At 44.7% G+C, this 19,820-nt stretch overlaps 1 protein-coding gene across 3 annotated transcripts; it reads left to right on the top strand.

Annotated features, from left to right (window-relative positions):
- Positions 1-2,682: 2,682 nt before the first annotated feature.
- On the top strand, positions 2,683-18,492 carry FAM124B (family with sequence similarity 124 member B). 3 transcript variants are annotated; one of them, XM_079975887.1, is made up of 4 exons: positions 2,683-2,814; positions 7,149-7,183; positions 12,413-13,158; positions 16,028-18,492. In XM_079975887.1, exons 1-4 carry the CDS (start codon positions 2,789-2,791, stop codon positions 16,682-16,684), a joined length of 1,464 nt encoding a protein of 487 aa, XP_079832013.1. In that variant the 5' UTR covers positions 2,683-2,788; the 3' UTR covers positions 16,685-18,492. The 3 variants fall into 3 exon arrangements, with proteins under 3 accessions (XP_079832013.1, XP_079832014.1, XP_079832015.1); XM_079975888.1 differs by having other exon boundaries at positions 2,736-2,814; positions 11,012-13,158; XM_079975889.1 differs by lacking the exons at positions 2,683-2,814; positions 7,149-7,183 and adding an exon at positions 10,389-11,302.
- The last annotated feature ends 1,328 nt before the right edge of the window (positions 18,493-19,820 follow it).

Here is a 19,820-nt window from a genome sequence, read left to right as displayed (position 1 = left end):
AAACCTTACTCTGTTTTGTTTCTGAGCTCCATACAGCTTTTCCCTTAAAATGCTTGCTGCACTTTTATATTATTAAAGCAGTGATTGACATGTTCTGCTTAAAAGCGGGGTGTTTTAGAAGGCAATGATACCATAACTTTCCACAGAATTCCAATTTCTATGAAGCTACTTGACAATAACATTTGAAGCCTCTAAATGACAGAACAGCCCTCTCCCATCATAGTATTGTGACAAGAACCCACTATCATTTGGTGATGGAGGCTGGTTTATTGGAGAAGTAATCTACTGAGACACCTAAAATTATACTGTAGAGCAATCTGCCAAGGCAGCTTTGCAATTATGTCACAAAATCTTTTGTAGAGCATTGCAGGAGGAAATGCAGGGTTACCTTCAATGCATATTAAATTCTGCCTTTACCCTTTGTCATGGAGCTGATACGCAGAGCTACATAGAATATTAACATGCATTGGATGAAAGTTACAGACGAGATGGAAGTTAACATGATCCCGAAGACTTTGTTTGAAACTAGGGTTGACTGAAATTTAGTTGATTATTTGCTTTAGTGGGTTAGCCAGTTTATTGGTTAAATCTGCAGACATTTCCATAATATAGTTCTAAAGGGGGAAAGGTTTACTTTGAGCCAGAATCAATGAAACAGGTGTGCCAACTGGAGCCAGAGCAACAGAACTTATCCCACCCACCATCCACCTCCATGCTGCCAAAGTTAGCGTTTGTAGAATTTCTACACATTTTTTCAGGTGGAGCACATTGTATTCTTTGAAATGTGCACATCTTCATTTTAATTATTGCCATGTCTGTGGATGGAATGTAGACATGCATAATGCTCAAGAATTCTGCACCTGATGAAAGGCCCACATATCTTTGACCATATCTCAAAGATGATAGCTTCCATCATTTAAAGAGATCAATAGATCATTCACAATACTTGCAACTTGAGCTATATCCAATCAATAACAAGCAGCCAGACAAAATTGCACAACTTGTCCTGCATTTTGCAGATTTATTTACAGCCTGCACTTAGTGCTGTCCTGTAAATGCTTTCTTAACTGCTGTTGGAAGATATTTTACTGTCCCTCAGCCCAGTTTTACTACTTAATGTAAACTAAAACACTTTTCTCCAGTGGAGGCTATGTTAGGTCATATTATGAAACTTTTGCTTCTAACAGCATCAACGTGTTTGAGAATGTCAGAATACTGTAGTGAATGCATCGTCTGAGCAAGTTTGCACATGCATGGGCATCATGAAGTAATTATGGTATCAAGTGATGGCTGGCATATTTGAAAAAACCAGCACAGGGTGGATAGGACACTTTTGTAATAACAGCTTTGGTGGAGACAATTCACCTACTGAGCTACAAGTAATTAATTGTCAAGAGCTTGGGTGGCACCTTGTTGGATGATACATAAATGGATGAATAAGTAAGGCATTGGTGAACAATTTGATGTGGGAAGGAAAAGCATGAATTCTGCAAATAGTCTGAGAAACTTTGGGGCCAGACTAACCTACAATATGGAGTGGGGAACTTCAGGCCCCACAACCAAATGCAGCCTCCCAAGAATATACCTCCTCCTCAGATCCAAAATCTCAAAAAAGCTATGCCCTACACCTTTCTTGAGTGATTTTGACCAGCCGAGATGTGACAATGTCTCTTTCTTTCTTAGATGTATAACAGTGGAGCGACAGGGAGCAGGTGATTCTTGTGTTGCTGGAACAGAGCCTTCTCTATAAAAGTCATCCACTTTTTTTTTGCCTTTGGCCCCCGCCACTACTGGCATGTGTAGGGGAGCAGGTGGCGCTATGGTCTAAATCACTGAGCCTCTTGGGCTTGCCGATTGGAAGGTCAGCGGTTCGAATCCACCCGACGAGGTGAGCTCCTGTTGCTCTGTCCCAGCTTCTGCCAACCTAGCAGTTCGAAAGCACACCAGTGCAAGTAGATAAATAAGTACCACTGCGGTGGGAAGGTAGACAGCATTTCCATGCACTCCGGCATTCGTCAGTGTCCCATTGCGCCAGAAGCAGTTTAGTCATGCTGGCCACGTGACCCAGAAAGCTGTCAGCAGACAAACACCAGCTCCTTCGGCCTGAAGTGAGATGAACACTGCACCCCATAGTCACCTTTGACTGGACTTAACCATCCTGGGGTCCTTTGCCTTTACCTTTTACTGGCATGTGGCCCTTGGGAGGCCCTTTGGCTCTAATTGCTGCCTTGCCCCTGCTATGAAATGTGTGCCACTTTATCCGTGTCTGGGTATCCTTGCAGAATAGCAGTGCCTGCAGAACAGACGAGTTGCAGGGTTAGAGAGGAGGGGGTCAACATTGCCTTGGTTGCTCCGCCCACCGCCGGCGTGTGGCCCTCAGGAGCTTTGGCCCAAAAGGACCCGACTCAAGTTCCCCAGCCTGTGGCAAGGATTCGGCCTAGCGCCGCCTGGTGCGCCACGCAGGTGTCCCACAACCCCCAGCGACCTACGTGTGGCCCTTTCCCCTCCCTGTTTTAGTAAAAGGGGATTTGGGACTGGCTGGGGGGCAGCTTCGCTCCTGAGGCGGCCGCGTCCCCCCCTCCCCTCCTGCGGGCAGCTGCTAAAACCCGGCGCGGGCGCGCGCGGGGAGCGCGGCGGTCCCGCCTCCGAGTGGCGCGCGGAGAGGGCGGGCCGTGGCTTGGGCAGAGGCGAAGCCGGCGTCCCGGCTCACTTGTTGCAGGATGGGCTGCAGGCGCGCTTGGCTGAGGAGGCGCAGGAGGCTCCGGGGCGCCTTCCCGGCGCAGGCACCATGGAGCCGGGCGCTGGCTCTGTCAGGTAGGCGCGGGGCTGCCGGGGGAAGCGCGGGAGCCGCTGGCCCGAGCGTTTGTTGTTTGGTATCCAGGCTGCGGCGCGTCTCTTCGGACTCCGCCGTTGCTCCTTCCTGTATCTCGAGTCCCTTTCCTGCCTTTTCTCCAGCGAGGATGGCTGGTGGGTGCTTTCCCCAAGGAAACGGGAACGATAGGCGTCGCCCGTTGGGTTTTCCTCCCGCTTGGGGGGGGGGGCTACTCCTTTAAACCCCCCCACCCCAAAGGTCACGTTGCCAACTTTGTTGCCCAGGCTTGCCAAAAACTTACAATACAGGCTCCTCCAGCCCTTCCTAGTCTTTCAGGGAACTGAAGAGCGCTATGGTTGCTGTTTCTCCACCGGATGGAAGCTGGGAGCAGGAGAGAAATGCAGCTTTAAATATTTTACCTTGTAAAAGTGGCGTGAGTGTTTTTTAAAGTTTTTTTCAGGGTCGTTTTTATAGGATTCCTTGTTTAATTGGTCCCCCCCCCAATATTTTTATTTATTGTGTATTTTTTAGTCAGTCGCGTTTAAATTTAGGCTGCCTTGTGTCCTGCACTGCGAAAAGGTCGGCTGGGCTAAGCGAGATATAAAACCAGTCAGGCAATCAATCCATTAATAAAATCCAGCTTTTTCAGACCCAGAACCCACCTTTATCCCATTGGCAGTGCTGCTGCTGTTGTCATCCACCTTCGATCAGGCTGTGTGACCTGGCAGTGAGTCGCTTCCCACCAGCCAAAGGCAGCTGCTGTAAGTAATCTCATGGGGCTGAGAAACGGGTAGGGTGGAAGAAGCTGCCTCCAACCAAAGGTCTTATCTAGTCTGGCATCCTTTCCGCCCTCAAAGCAGCCACCTCGATGCCTTTGGGGAGCCCGAAAACAAGAGCATGAGGTCTGTAGTCTTCTCCCTCTGCTGCTTTCCTCCAACGACTGTTATTCAGAGGCAGGCTGCCTGGGCTCTTAACATATATTATTCGGATTGTAAATAATGTTCATGTATTTATAGAAGTATTTCTGTGCTTTCATATCATAAAATAGGGTGGTGAGTACAGAACACCATTAAAAGCAATACAAAGAATAATTAAAGTGACTGCAGATGTTTAATTAGACAAAAGCTTGTCTGCATAGAAAGGTCTTCAAGAGACTCCTGAAACTTTGCTGGACTTAACACAGCATGGGATCAACCATCAACTGCTAGCTGAGGCTAGTAAGGTGTCTTTGACACAGGGATGATACTGTATTTTTACATTGTTGTGACCCGCTCAGAGACCTTATGGTGAAGAGTGGGAAAGTAGTAATAATAATAATAATAATAATAATAATGCTGTCATGACTAGCATCTATAGATAGCATTATTCCCATAGTGTTTGTCTGTAAGAGTCCTTTGCTGATCACGTTTTAGCTGCAAATAACAACTTCCACTTTTCCTTTCACCTCTTTAAGGAGAAGTGCAGTGCAATCCTCTGTATGTTTGTTCCGTACGAGTTCAGGGAGACTTGCTACCACAAGAGTGTATAGAATTGTAGCATTAGGCTTACTTTGGAATAGAAGCCTCTGAGTAAGTTCCATTGAGTTCATTGGGGCTAGTTTAAGTAGATGTGTAGGATTGTGTTGTTAAGCTTGCAACACAATACACCAGGGATTATTGGTACTGTCCCCAAAAAGGTTTTTCAAATGACTGCTACAGTTTATTCTCTCTTCCCATCACACACACACACACACACACACACACACACACACCAAAAACCCGTTTGTCTTCCACTTATGTACACACCATTCACTCTCCCAAAATCTGGATGTGTACTTATTACAAAGAACCTATTACACTAGTTCAGGGGTATGCAAGATAAGGCCTGGGGGCCAGATCACCTTCTCAATCCGGCCCGCAGACAGTTCGGGAATCAGCATGTTTTTACATGCGTAGAATGTGTCCTTTTATTTAAAATGCATCTCTGGGTTATTTGTGGGGCATAGGAATTCATTCATTTTTTTCCCCAAAATATAGTCCGGCCCCCCACAAGGTCTGAAGGATGGTGGACCGGCCCACGGCTGAAAAAAGGTTGCTGACCCCTGCACTAGTCCTTCACTGCTTACTTGCTGTTTAGTGCAAAGTGGGTTTGCCTTGTTGTTCTGTTGGTGAATGAGGAGCAGATAAAGGGCAATATGATGAAATCTTTGCAGTATCAGTTTTTATACACACACACATTTGTATTTGGCTAAATCTGTTGTGTGTTTTTTAAAAAGAATATTCACAAAATGATGTACATAAAAGCAAAAATAAAAATGTAAGAAAGAAAGCCCATTTTGCAAAGAAGTAATATATCAAGAGGTTACCAGGGTAGCTTGTCCTTATTCATCCTCTTGGCTAGGTTATTTGAGAAATGTGACCTTTTGACTTGTGCTTAACTTTGGTCTCTGGCTTCCCTGCCTGCAGCTCCCTAAGAACTGCTATGGTAACAGTTCTGCAGCCTCCAAGAAAATGAGGTGATGGAGGGCAAGGAGGATGGAAAAAGAAGGGAGATTATATGGCTATTAATCAATTGTTTTGGCATTGTGATGGTAAAAAGTGACCTATCTGTGGGAACAAATAAAATCATTATTAATGTAACACAACCTGGGTGTGTGGCACTTTAAAAAGCAACATAAGCAAAATATAAGTACCTCCTGCCAAGCCTCTTATAATCTCTTAATTTAGATCAAGAAGTTGGAGAGAGGCAAGAAAATTTTGTTACTCGTGTAAAGCAGAATCTTATACACACTTAACCTTGAAGTGATTATTAGTGGCACTTCTGAGTAGAGGTGTTTAGGATTGCTCCATTAGTCTTCATCCCCAACTAGGGGTGGGGACTAATGGTACAATCACTTCTCCCATTTACTTGGGAGTAAGCCCCAGTGAATTCCATTAAATGGACTTCTGAGTAGACATGGGTAGGGTTGCGCAGTAAGGGGTTAAACCAGCGGCCTCAAAGAAGTGCGTTTTGAGTTGGGATCTGGAGGAAGAGAGTAAGGTAGCAACATTGCTGTGATCTTTAGAAGCTGAGTCACAAATCAGAAGTCCTCAGTTTTCTGTGCAAACTATTATCAACATTGAATTTGCTTCTCTTTTTAAGCAAAGGCAAATCTGCCTTCAAAGCTTCTTATTTTGGATATTTGAACAGTTGAGATGCAACTGATCTAACTAAATTGGAATATCTACTCTTGCTTAATAACATAACTACCATGCTGACTTGGACCATGTTTAACACAGACCATCATTTTTTGCAAGAACCCCACAGGCATTTGGTGTTTGCTGTGGGCTGCCATCTCGCTTGTGTCCATCCCTGATACAAAGAACCAGCTTCTGCTCAGGAATATGAAAAGTGTGAACCCCTCTACCATAACAGAACAAAACTGGGGTACTACCCAAAGCTCTCACAGCTTTGTCTTTGTTGTTGTTGTTGTTGTTGTTGTTGTTGTTGTTGTTCTTCACAGAGATTTTGAAGCATAGAATTTTGGCAGGTGGCAAGAGTCAGGGAAGACAGTCATCCTTATGAGATAACTACTGACTCTCTTGCATGTTTTTCTGCACGCAAGAAAGTATGTTAAGAGGGTACAGGCCAGGGGGCTTGCATGGATGGGGCAGGCTACACAGTGACAGTAGGCTCTTTGCATATTGGCTTTGTCTGTTTGGCGGTGGATAAAGATTTAAGTGTTAGAATAATAGAATTTTGGGAAGGGACTTTGAAAGTTGAAGTAATTTTAATCTGTTTTAGTATGTTAACTTTTGTATGTTTCAAAGTACTTTGCAATTTTTTCTTGATTTCGCTGTTTCAACTTTTGGTAAACTGGGGTTTTTGTTGTTGTTTTACACAATCAAGTGGTGTATAAATTTTATAAAATAAGTAATTTAGTCATTGATCCAGATCAATACGCATAGTAGTCCTGGGATGAGCTTCATCTAGAGCAGTTTCCCAAACTTGGGTCTCCAGCTGTTTTTGGACTACAACTCCCATCATCCCTAGCTAGCAGGACCGGTGGTAAGGGATGACAGGAATTGTAGTCCACAAACAGCTGTTTGGGAAACTCTAATCTAGAGTAGCTCAAGGCACCTCCAACAGCTAGGCTAACTCTTCTCTCCCCAGCAGCACTCTGCAGGAAGATTTCCCTACCTCCCTGGGAACAGTGACTGGAGTATGCTCCCTGCCCAGCCTAATTGTAGTGTGGGGGGCATTTTGGGGTGGGCATCATGTACCTGGCCCATATGACTTGCTTAAAGCGGTCCTAGCATTTACCGGTATCCAATGTACCCCATATGTACCAATGTACCAATAACTTCTGTTTTTTCAGGTTCCAATGCAGTAGATTGACAGCATTTGCCACAAGTAAGTAATCCTTTCCTTTCAGTATATATGCTTTGATTAAGGAAGGGATGCTAGAGATTAGATGCCAAAGTCCTGAAAACTAGTCCAGAAACTTTAGTTGGTTGGGTTCTTTCCATTCTCCTTGCAGTCTGCAAAGTATAAAAGCCTTATATTGGTCCAAATGTAATTCTAGCAGCAGTCTGAATACCGATAAGGTTTTCTGCTTTATGGGATCTGGTACCACACATCATCCCCAAGTGCAATTCTTATTGAAAATGCTAAGAACTCCAAATGACTCAGACTGGCGTGGATTAGCATTGCTTCCTTCCCGATGGACATATATTAGTACCTACGCATCAGCAAATCAACCTGGTGCCAAGAGGAGAGATGCCTCCACTCATTCCAAGCTCCCATAACCCAATGTAAGGCAGTTTGGAGTGCTCTGCCCATTTCAAATATACTTTTTATTATGTCCATACATTGGGAATATATTTTTCTATTGACGTTAGGGAGACACCCCAGGAATTCCAAGTGGCCTTGGCTTGAGATAGCATTGGGCTTGGAATTGTGCACATAGGCAGGCACAGTCAAGCTTCATACTTTGGGAAGTTTCATCCTTTGGGAACGCTACTCCCAGCTATTGTGTTTACCATCCCAGTGAAATTTACTTGGTTCTCTCTCTTTCATTCTTATTTTCTTTCTTTTTTGCCAGGGTTAGAATTTGAAAAGGGACCAGCTTTTTGAGGCTCCATGAACAGCTCAAACAGCCGCCTAGAGAGGTGGAAGGAACAATGTCATGCCAGCTGCAGTATAAATTACCAATTAGAAAAGCTGTCATGGGTGTGTTTCATGTGAGGACAAAGCATGAGCTGTTTACGACCAGAAGGCCAGAGGGATGTGCGTATGCATGCCTGCTGCTCCCATAAAGATAGCCTTTATCTTTCTACTCTAAAGTGGAGAAAGCCGCAAACTTTTATTAAGAGTTTAAACTTTTTATTTTCAAATAGAAAGGATGAAACTAATAACAAGCCAAAGGGTGTTTGCTCAAAGGGGCTTTGTAAAAATACAAAAATAATAAATAAATATCAGTTTATAGTTATTTGGGGTCTGTTGAATTGCACCTCCTAAAAAGTATTGCATTACCTGTTTGGTGTGCTCAATATTGCAATCCATCTTAATTGTTCAAGGGAGCGATCCTGGCTCCCGTCCAGGAGAGGTGACGCCACAGCTGCATTCAAAGCCCTACTGTGAAAGCCAGTCAGGCTGCAAGGTAGGGGTGGGTGGTTTCTTCCCCATTTTGCAGAAAGAGCCAGTTCAAGCCCATCACTGGTAGATGAACTTGCTGAACTTGGGTCACAGTGGGTCTTTAGTCAGCTCAGCTCCGTCCCTCCCTGCCACAGAAATATCCCTAGTCTGTTGCCAGTGGGGATCTCATTGATGGCAGTTTCCACCCACTTTCAATTTTGGTAGGTGTAGTTAGAATACATATTGGTGGATCTCAGAAAATGGACGCAACTGCTGCTTCCTAACCTGTTCCAAGGTGGTGGATTGAGCTTTAGGATTGCTCTGTGAGGCTGCAGTCATGTGCATACTCATCTGGGAGTAAGCCCTGCTGAACATAGTGAGCTCTGTTGAACATGGTGGGAATTACATCTGAGTAAATATGCATGGGTTAAACCACAGAGCCTCGGACTTGCCAATCAGAAGGTCGGCGGTTCGAATCCCCATGACGGGGTAAGCTCCCGTTGCCCTGGTCCCTCCTCCTGCCAACCTAGCAGTTCGAAAGCATGTCAAAATGCAAGTAGATAAATAGGTGCCACTCCGTCGGGAAGGTAAACGGCGTCCCTGGAATAGCTCAGCCGGTAGAGCGTGAGGCTCTTAATCTCAGTGTTGTGGGTTTGAACCTCACATTGGGCAAAAGATTCCTGCATTGCAAGAGGTTGGACTAGATGATCCTTGTGGTCCCTTCCAACAGTACAGTTCCATGATTCCATGACCCATCAGGGAGACACCAGTTTACCCAGTGAGGTTTCCGTGCACTGCTCTGGTTTGCCAGAAGCGGCATAGTCATGCTGGCCACATGACCCGGAAGCTGTACGCCGGCTCTCTCGGCCAATAAAGCGAGATGAGTGCCGCAACCCCAGAGTCGGCCACGACTGGACCTAATGGTCAGGGGTCCCTTTACCTTTACCTGTAAATATGCATAGCGTCACGTTGTAAAGCAACCGGGGATGAACGGATCAGTTTATTTCGGATGCATATCAATTGTGTGTGCTAATTCATAAGTCAGTTCTGTCCCATTTTTGCATTCTGCAGCTTTTTGCCATCTGCAAATTTCATATTTAAATATGTGTTTTATATTGGTTATCCTAAAGTGTTTGTTTATCCAAGTGTTTATATACGGCTCTCTTGCAGAACTTCAGGGCAGCATATAGCAATACAAAGACCTTTAAAAGCAACACAGAACAATCATTAAAATTTGCTTAGGTCGCTAGTAATTTTAAACCACTGCATAGAACTATTAGCAACCCCCCGCCCCCTCCCCTGCACAGAGAACATTGGACTGTATGGAACTTAATTATTCTCATGGTAGACCTATTGAGATTGATAGACCCAAGTTAGTCATGTCAATTATTTTGAATGGGTGTCCTCTGAGTAGGACTAACATTAGATGAAATTACATTTGAAGAAATACGAAATCTAAATGAAAACTTCATTCCAATCACACAGTATTCTGGAAGGTGAGGATCAGGTATGTTCACATTCCTTAAAGCAAGTAACTGGGAAATTAGATGAGTGAAGCAAACATAGTGATACGGAATTGGTGAAAGTTATAATAGGTACTGTTTCTTCTCTCCAGCTCCTCTCCTCCCAATGGAAGTTGTCAGTGACTGCGTTGATTGGGATATTGATCATCTGGGCTTTGTCCAGAAAAATTACTTTGGACTTGCAGATACTTTAAGCTTAAAGAGCAATATGGTAATTTTTTTAAAAAATGCATCAAGATAGAGAATAGTGAACTATGTCGTGACTCAAGCTCATTAGCCTTACATTTCCTATCCTTACAGGCACAGATACTTCCCAGTCCCAATGCTGCCATCTTTTTAACAAGAGATGCCTGGACTTGAATCTCTTGTGTGCAAAACCATGCGATTTAAACCTTGGGCTTTGGCCCATCTTACCTCAAAAACAGCTTTTAAATTATGCACTTCCCCTTTTTTCCCAGCTCAGTGTGGGTGTCACAAAATCTTCACACACAGAAGAAAGCAAAACAAAAAAAAAGGAGGGCGAGGGGGTTTCGGTGGAGAGAGAAGAATACAGCTGCGTACGCCAAAGGATGGGGTATTGTTGGTGAAACCCATCTGAGTAATAGCTAGGGAAACAGGGCAAGTTGCTTTGCTGCATTCACATTTAGGAAAATTAGGGTTTTCAGTAAGATAGAATATTAGCATATTCCCCCACAGGAAGGTTGTACAGGAAAACAGGAAGCAGGTGGTAATTACTGATAATGGGATAATTGTTGTATTGTGTGATCTCTACCCCTCTCCTGCCATTTTGCTTTAGGAGCTCCCCAGAAAGATAGTTTTAAGCATGTTGTATCTAAGCAACACTGCAAGCGGGGCCATCTTTTGTTTGCCTTTTGCATTGACTTGGGAATGGGATTTGCTAGCATTTTACGTTTGCTTTAAGTGCATCTAGGACATCCCCAGAATGGGAAACAATGATTCCAGCACTTTTATTCTTACCTTCTTTAAACAAAACATAGTTTGCAATATAGCTGTTCTAGTTTGCACGTGACACTTCTAATTTGCATAGAATTTGCATGACACTGCTGTACCTATTTTACAGATGGGGACCAGAATCATTTCAGAAAGCAGCCACAGATTTCCAGCCTAATCACATGAATCTTTCCCCTGGGATTGGAGCTCCGCAAGGCTGCTCATTCTGTGGTTAGACGTCACTCAACTGGCCCTAACCGTCCCACTGAATCATTTAAATGTTAACATAGCCACATGGAAGCTACTCCTGCATGGCTAGGGCTGTAGCTGGCAGAAATGGAAGGTTCAAATCTCCACTCAGCTATGAAGCTCGCTGGGTGACCTTGAACCTGTTACATTCTTTCTCTCCCTACCTCACAGGGTAGTTGTGAAAATAAAGTGTGTGTGTGTGTGTGTGTAAGAATTTGTAACACACCCTGGGGTCCTTGGAGGAGAGGTGGGATAAAACAATAAAACTTGCTTAAATGCTTTAAAGCAGCCACGTCCAACCTGCAGCCTTCCAGATATTTTGGACTACAACTCATACCCAGCTAAGGCTGATGGGAGTTGTAGTCCAAAACTGTTGGAGGGCACCAGGTTGGGGGGGGGGGAGGCTGCTCTAAAGGATTGAAGCAAAGGTGTTTTACACTTTCAGGATTGATCTCAAATCCATGAAATCGGTAGCTAGGCAACAAACAAACAGCTTACATTTCTAGGAAACTCCCTCTGACACACGCATATACACTCACACTTTGCTTTGAGATTGCTGTGAGGAAATGAGGCCTCTGGAATAATTGGTGCAGAGCCAGATGGCAGCATGTGCAATAGCCATGCATAAAGGCAGCATTTAGAAACAGTTTCCCTGAAGTCTTGTCTCTCTTGAAATTGCTTCTTGGGAGATAGACATCTGTTATCTGCAGCATCCACATTGGATTCTCTTCAGTTGTCCTATGTCTTTTTTGCCTTTTTTTTTTTAAAGGTTTATCAGCACAGGACAGAAGGGTGTTGTCTCAGGAAGAATGCTTGCTTTGTAAAACACACACAGAGAGACAAACACACACACGGCACAGAGATTTGAAGAAGAAAACAGCACTGAGCCTTTGAAAACATTAGCATCACCTTGCATTTGCACAGAGATGGTGGTTTACACGGGTTGTGTAATATCTTGCCGTGACAGAAAATCTGGTCTGGATTTGGGGGATTTGCAAACGTGAGGTAGTCGTCCTAAGTACAGAGCTCCGCGATGCGAGATTTCCCCCACCCTTGTCTTATCATCACATTTCTAACATCCAATGTGCAGGTAATAAAAAGAAGATTAATCTCTTGTGTTAGTGCCATTCTGAGGTTTGCAGAGCATATAGAGGAGCTTAAGTGGGAATAGGTTGGGAAGTGCAGAGTTTAATTGTTGTACTTTTGTGTTTGCTGCTGTGTGTGGTATCCCTTAATCTGTAGGCACTGAGGCAGCGCTTGTGTTATTCCTTGTATTTTCAAGGTCACTATACAATGGATGGAAGAAGGACAGACTCATTGGTGATGACTGTGCACTTGCTTGCCAAATGTGGACACGCATTGCCCTTGCAGCAAGCCCTCAATCAGCTTCAAGAATGGATCTGCCTGGACGTGCGCCTCTTCCTTGTGTCGGAACGCACTTCTCCCATTAAGTATTATGAGACGTACCGCCAGAGGAGCTCCAGGTTCCCTGGGACATCTGTCCTACTTTTCCTGCATGAGGACTTGGGGGAAGAGCGGATTTTCCAAGTCCATGACTTCTTCCAGCACCCGCCGTGGCAGCGGGTCCACCTGGAGATTGCCAGCAGGAAGCTGTCCTCCCATGCCCTTGACGACCAGGACTTCTACGGGCTGGACGAGCACATGCCCGTGTGGGGACTGAGGCAAGTTCATTACGGCACGGAAATCCTGCGCGTCACGCTCTACTGTAGCTTTGATAACTACGCCGATGCAGTGAGGCTCTACGAGACGATCCTGCAGAAGGAAGCGACGGTGCAGAAAAGCAGCTTCTGTGCCTTCGTACTGTACGTGACGGAGAGCATTGCGGTCCAGCTCTGCTTGAAGCAGCTGCCTCTGGGAATATGCGTTGACTCGAAGGAGTCTTCGGTGTTGCAGTTCAAGGTGCATGAAATCGGACAGCTGGTGCCGCTTCTGCCTAATCCCTGCATTCCTATTAGCAGCACCAGGTGGCAAACTGAAGACTACGAAGGGAACAAGATCCTGTTTCAGGTATTGCTTGGTTTATAAATGGTGGGCACAAACTGCAAGGGGGAATGGCCGTAGCTCAGGGGGCAGAGGATTCGCTTTGCATGCAGAAGGTCCCTGGTTCAGTTCCCAGCATCTCCATGTAGGACTGGAAAATAATTCTGTCTGAAACCCTAGAGACCCACTGCCAATTGATATAGACCATACTGAGCTAAATGGACCAAAGGTCTTGACTCAGAATAAGGCAGATCCCTATGTACCGCCAATGAACCTCTCTTTACTGCATTGGATATTGCATTAACACAGCAGCAGACACTGTGTTAGACTGCTTGGTGTTGATGGTTTCTTGAATTATGATTGTAATGCTCTCTGAATTTATTCATAACCCTTTTCCCCCTTTTGCATTTATTTCTTTTAAAAACGGGGATGCCCATGTTCCTGTACCCCAGTTAAAGCTGAATATTTATGTTGGGATTTTTCTCCTCCCTTCATCCTGAGTCACAACGTTAAAACGATGGTTTTTACTCCAACGAAACTGGGAAGCGTATCACGGAAGTCTAATAGGAATTAAAATTCCTCATTTTTGCTTTGCCTTTAGCCATTAAAAGACAAATAACATGCTAAAATGCTTCTGGGAAGTGTCTGGACTTAAGCATGCTTGTAGGCAAGTCAGTTACTATTTTGCAAAAATAAGTCTTCCAGGGAGGGGGTGTATTACGAAACACACTTTAAGAAAACACCACATATCACTGTTATAACTATATGTGAAAAATGCTTGTGAACTTAACTGCATGGACCAACTCCAATGTTTTAGGGAGTTTTGTAGTTTGGGGGCAGTAGCAGGAACACACACACTCTCTCTTTTTTCTTGTTTTTCTTGGTCTTTGTACATGGTATATCTTACTGGTGTCGTGTGTTTCATCTCTTACCAATCTATATTCATAAAAAGACTTTTAAAGTCAGGTGCTGGGAGCCTGTGGCCGTCTGTATGTTGGACTGTATGTAGTAAAGGTAAAGGGACCCCTGGCCATTAGGTCCAGTTGTGACCGACTCTGGGGTTGCGGTGCTCCTCTCGCTTTATTGGCCGAGGGAACTGGTGTACAGCTTCCGGGTCATGTGGCCAGCATGACTAAGCCACTTCTGGCGAACCAGAGCAGGGCACGGAAACGCCGTTTACCTTCCCGCCGGAGCGGTACCTATTTATCTACTTGCACTTTGAGGTGCTTTCGAACTGCTAGGTTAGCAGGAGCTGGGACTGAGCAACAGGAGCTCACCCAGTCACAGGGATTCAGACCGCTGACCTGGTTGGCAAATCCTAGGCTCTGTGGTTTAACCCACACACCACCTGTATGTTGGACTACAACTCCCATAATCCCTGACCATTGGCCATACTTGATAGGGGGGGCTGATGGAAGTTGGGAATCCAACATCATCTGGAGGACCACCCTGTTCCAACTGCTTTCATAACACAAAATGCTTTGGTTTACATCTACATCCAGTGTTAAGGTAATGCATCAGAGCCACAAGTATTGCTCATGGGCTGCCACCTCGTGGTTTGGTTTGTTGTGTTCTGTAGCTCAACAAAAGCATCTCACTGTGAGTGGGGCATATCTGGCAAATGCTGCTTCCATGAAATGCCTCAACCAGTCTTACATGACAAGGAGACATCTCAACTGGAAGTGAAGGTGCATGAGGGAAGCACTCTTAGGACGCCACACAACCTCTGGACAACTGCTGGGTACCATGATGCATCTGGAGACTTTAGAGGCAGGTCACAATGGGGAGGATACTTAGGAGTGGGAAAGCAGACACCGGTGCAAAGGAAAGACTTTACTAAGGAGGAAAGAGTTACGGTATAGACTGCAGAAGAAGGAAATAAAGGAAAGAGGTTGTCTTCAACCTCAACAAGGGCTGAGGAACTAGAGGAAGGAAGAAGGAAGAGTCTGGGGCTGTTCATTCTATTGGTGAGCCAAGAGAAGACAAAGGAAGGAAGAGGGAACATAGGAAAAGTGTATATTCACATAGAAAGCAATCTGGTGATGAAATGAGGGTAAGCAGATTCTGAGCAAGGGCCTCAGCACAAAGTCTGAGGATCTTTGGGACCCATTAGGCAGGGCAACCTTGGGAATCAGATTCTGAAGTATGAAATACTTCAGCTTTACACAAATAGCTGCCATTTGAAATCCAGAAATGACCAAGTTGGTGAATTAACTAGGTGAGAGGCTCAAGAGAATTTTCTGTGATTCTAAAGGTACCAAGCTTATTGAGGATTACTCCGCCATGTAGGTGTGCCAATAGGGTCCATCACTCAGCTCTGGCGTGGAATTGTTCAAATCTGTGTGTCGCCTTCCATTTTCTCCTCTATCCATTAAGAGAATAATATTGGTTTGGAGGTTTTTTTTTTAGGGGAGTTAAGTCAAAATAAAGATAATAAAGATTGCCATAAGGGCGAGAAATGCTTTCACTGAAAGGATTTAAAGCATTAGAAAGCATGGCCCTCACTGAATACTGTTTTCAAGTGGTGTCCTAATGATAGTTCGTGTTTGTACCTTCTCACATGTATTTGTTTGGATTAATAGACCTTAAAGTTCATTGCAAAAACCAATTATAATGCTATTTCATAACATCACATTTTGTAACAGCAGCATTGTATTGATTCTAAAAACTATCTATGCCAGTTTCGTAAGAAAAATACAAACATACATAATACGTCACTTTACGCCATCTTCTTCCATGAGTTTTTGCCCTTCATGAAAGGGATATGATTTTAAAGTTCTTGGTAGAAGCCTCTTTAACTATTGATTTGTGGATGATGGTTCCACAGGGGCAGGTGGAGTTTTGATCACATGATGGATGATGCTTAACCTCATTTTTTTTTTGTTTTATTTTATAGGTTCAAGGCAACTCAAAGCACACTGGGAATCAAGACTCCTCTTCCAGCTGGCACAGCCATGAACACGAGGAAGGGCCCCTTCACTACCCCTCCAGTCCATCTCCATTGGCCATAAGAAAAATTGCAGTACAGCCCAAAAACCGGACAGTTCGAGCCATGAAGAATAAAAGCAAATCCTCACGAGAAGTTGCATATGCTCCGGGAAGTGTTTGCAGTCACTCGCCAAGCAACTTTTGCTCTTCATCCCAGTCATATAGACCAGCAGGTTCTTCTCTCCAGGGCTTAGGCTGTTCTCAAACGAACTTGGCCACTAAACTGAGACATTCCAGTCATGAACTCTGGCCTCGTCAAAGGGAGGAGGAAACTAATGTTGACACAGGCAACAAAGTGATCCTTTCCGAATGCAGTGATTCGCCACTAAATAGATTTTCACAAGACATACAGAAAGCGCTTCTACAGTCTCAGGCATCCTGCTGTTTGTTAACAGGATCAGGTTCCACGATCAGCTTGCACTCTGAGGGCAGAAACAATCCGTTGTCATCACATATTGCCAAGAGGAATAAAGGATCAGGACAGGTACCATCAAGTTTTCCCTTGGGAGCATCCAAAACAAGCCGTGGAAATGGAAAGGATGATGAAGAAGAATTCTTTATATGACTTTTTAAGTATAAATCTTGTTCTAGATTTTATTTTAAGTGCCTTATTTCTGAAATAACACTAAAGAACTATCTGTATGCTGCACAACGACTCTGTCCTTGTGTAGATACCCCAGCTGCCTATACTACCTTTTATGTTAGTGTTAAAAAAGAAAGGCTAAACGTAGTTTGCAAGAGAGCAAATAAGGTTATGGACTAGTGACTAATGCTAGGAGTTTAAAAAGAAGAAGAGGACTGTGAGAGAAGTTTCACACACTGGAGGATTACTGTGCAATAGACTGAAACAAGCCATTCATTTCAGTGCTCCACAAGCTCACTAAAATTCATTAGCAACCTGGGAGAGATGAACTTGTTCTGCTTCTATGAGCTTTCAGCATCCCTGTGCTGCCACCAGTTGGTGGCACAATATTTCCACATTCTAGAGAGATGCGCTTAGCTATGCAGAAGAACTTCGCACTCATGTGACCAGATATCTGAATTCATACAACATCATCTCATTTAAGAGTCTCTGGGGAGCTGAACGGCTCTATTCCCATAGTTTGCATTTGGCTCCTCTCTGTGAGGGAGCAGCACACTTTGTGATTATGACTTTGCGCTAGGAGCCTTTCAGTCCTCATGATGCTGCAGTTTGCTAATGTATGAATTTTACATGTTTGGTAGGTTGCGAAGTATATAAACTTCATGTCCCACAATGTGAACTGAGCGCTTTGGCTTTAGAGCTAGGATTGCTGGGTAACAGATTTAAGTGGCCTAGGTTGTGAAATCCCCTTTCCCTTGTGTGTGCTTAGTCCCTGTTAAAATCTGAATGTATGGGGCTTCTTTCTAGGAAATCTCTATGTTTTTATTATACTTGGTAGTGTCCTATAGCTGATTCTTGCATCGCATGGTGACTAGAGATAGAATAGACTCACTGGTCTGAGTTTGGGCTGTTCCTCTTGATGGGGCTGCCCCTGTTTCCTCTCTCCCCTCCCCATTGCCCTGTACTTACACAAGCTGTTCAAAAGTGCTCTGCTGCTTATCTTTTGGAGTATATATCCCGTGTCATCTTTTTGGTTCCCCCGTGAACGCTAGGAAGCACAATGTCACTCTATGATATTACTCCAGCTACTGAATGAATCCTGGCTGAGCCAAAGGTTTGCTTCTACTTTTTCTGGCTTCACTAATTATACTTTATAGCCAGATCTGGAACACAGGGAAATTGATACCAGTCTCCTTGAATGTGCTTTGACCCTATCACATTTCCAGCATGTGTGCCAGAGGAGGAGTTGAATGGGATATGCTCTGTGGAAGTTAAGCCTTGCCTCAGGAACATTAAGGTATGCCAGTATGTGAGTGTGTAGAAAATCATGACATGTATGGGTAGGTTAAGTTGGATCTGCCTGGCTGGGGTAGGGATTTGCACACCCAACCCTTTGGGTAGGTACCAGCGTTGGCTGTTTATAAACAGCTGGTGGCTTTGGAGACCTCCACAGCATGACTGGGGAAGGAGGTCTGTCTGAAACATTAACAAGCTGCTGCCAGCTGGGTAGGCGATACTGAGCCTGGACTGAGCCACGATTCGGCCTTAGTGCCAGGCAGCTTGCTTACAGCAGCGACCTGAGCAAATGTGTTTTTCTCTGTCTAATTATGCAATAATTCTTGGCATTGTTTTCATAGCGTTCCCCAGCTGTGCCACATTAAAAAATAATAATGCATTGTTGTCATGTATTGCTGTCTCCTCCTATGAAATGTATGGTTCAGCTTGCAGCATTCTTATGGGTGAGGAAAGGGCCTATTCTAGAAATAAAAGCATCATTTATACTTACAAAATAGGACCTATATTTTCAAACACGTCATCTTCTGCTCTTTTCACTTCTATGCTCTTCCCCACAACCTCCAATTAGAACATTGTTCAAACCGGAGTCTCTTAACAAGACGTATGTTAAACCGAGTGCCCCCACTTGGCAATCTTCAAGGCCTTACTCTGTATGCATGAGGGAAACTGCAGATTTCTGAGGTGAAAGTTACCTTAGGAAGGGGGAGAGCTGAAGAGATTATGAAGGCAGTGACGAGAGTTTTAAATGTGAGAAGGGCCGTTTGTTTTACTTTGAAGGTGCCCATGGAATCTGTCAACCCAAGGGTTGCCAGTTTCAAGGAAGCTTGCACACAGTCAAATACGTTTATGAAGTGGCCCTGAAGGCCACACTCCTTCCCAGCTATTCCTGAGTTTGTCCACACGTCAGCAAAGGGGAAATCTGCAAAGTAGCTTCAGGTGCAATACTTGAGGAGAACAGAATGATCCATGCATGCAGGCTCATCTCTGAATAGTGGCAATGTAATGGTAACACCGGGAACGCGGGTGGCGCTGTGGGTAAAAGCCTCAGCGCCTAGGGCTTGCCGATCGAAAGGTCGGCAGTTCGAATCCCCGCGGCGGGGTGCGCTCCCGCTGCTCGGTCCCAGCGCCTGCCAACCTAGCAGTTCGAAAGCACCCCCGGGTGCAAGTAGATAAATAGGGACCACTTACTGGTGGGAAGGTAAACGGCGTTTCCGTGTGCTGTGCTGGCTCGCCAGATGCAGCTTTGTCACGCTGGCCATGTGACCCGGAAGTGTCTCCGGACAGCGCTGGCCCCCGGCCTCTTGAGTGAGATGGGCGCACAACCCCAGAGTCTGTCAAGACTGGCCCGTACGGGCAGGGGTACCTTTACCTTTACCTAATGGTAACACCAAGTAAGTAATGCACTGGACATATGAAAGATGCAATATAGATCATGCACCATCAACGCAGATTTCATATCACCTCTTATGAGTTGAGCCCATAATTTTTTAAAAATTGTGGCCATTCTGCTCAATTCAGCTCAGAGTCACCAAGTGATGGGATATCAGATGTGCTCAGTTCAATTCTCTCTTCCTTTATAAGGTAGTGCAGGGCATTAAGCAATAATGCGCTCCCATTTCTCAATGTGTGCTCTATGAACAATGCACTTGTGATTTCCTGCTTCAATTCACATTTAGTCATAAGGTCCCCATTTGGACATAAGGTCCCCAAATAGCAGGCAATATTGTGCTAATATTGTCATAAGGAACACCTGTTGCATACCAAGGTCAGGCCACTGGTCCATATAGCTCAGTGTTAGTCACACTATGGGCAAATACCCAAT

The sequence above is a fragment of the Podarcis cretensis genome (genome assembly GCF_951804945.1).
Source record: "Podarcis cretensis genome assembly, chromosome: 5".
Lineage (NCBI taxonomy): Eukaryota > Metazoa > Chordata > Lepidosauria > Squamata > Lacertidae > Podarcis > Podarcis cretensis.
This window is presented reverse-complemented; position numbering and strand designations above follow the sequence as displayed.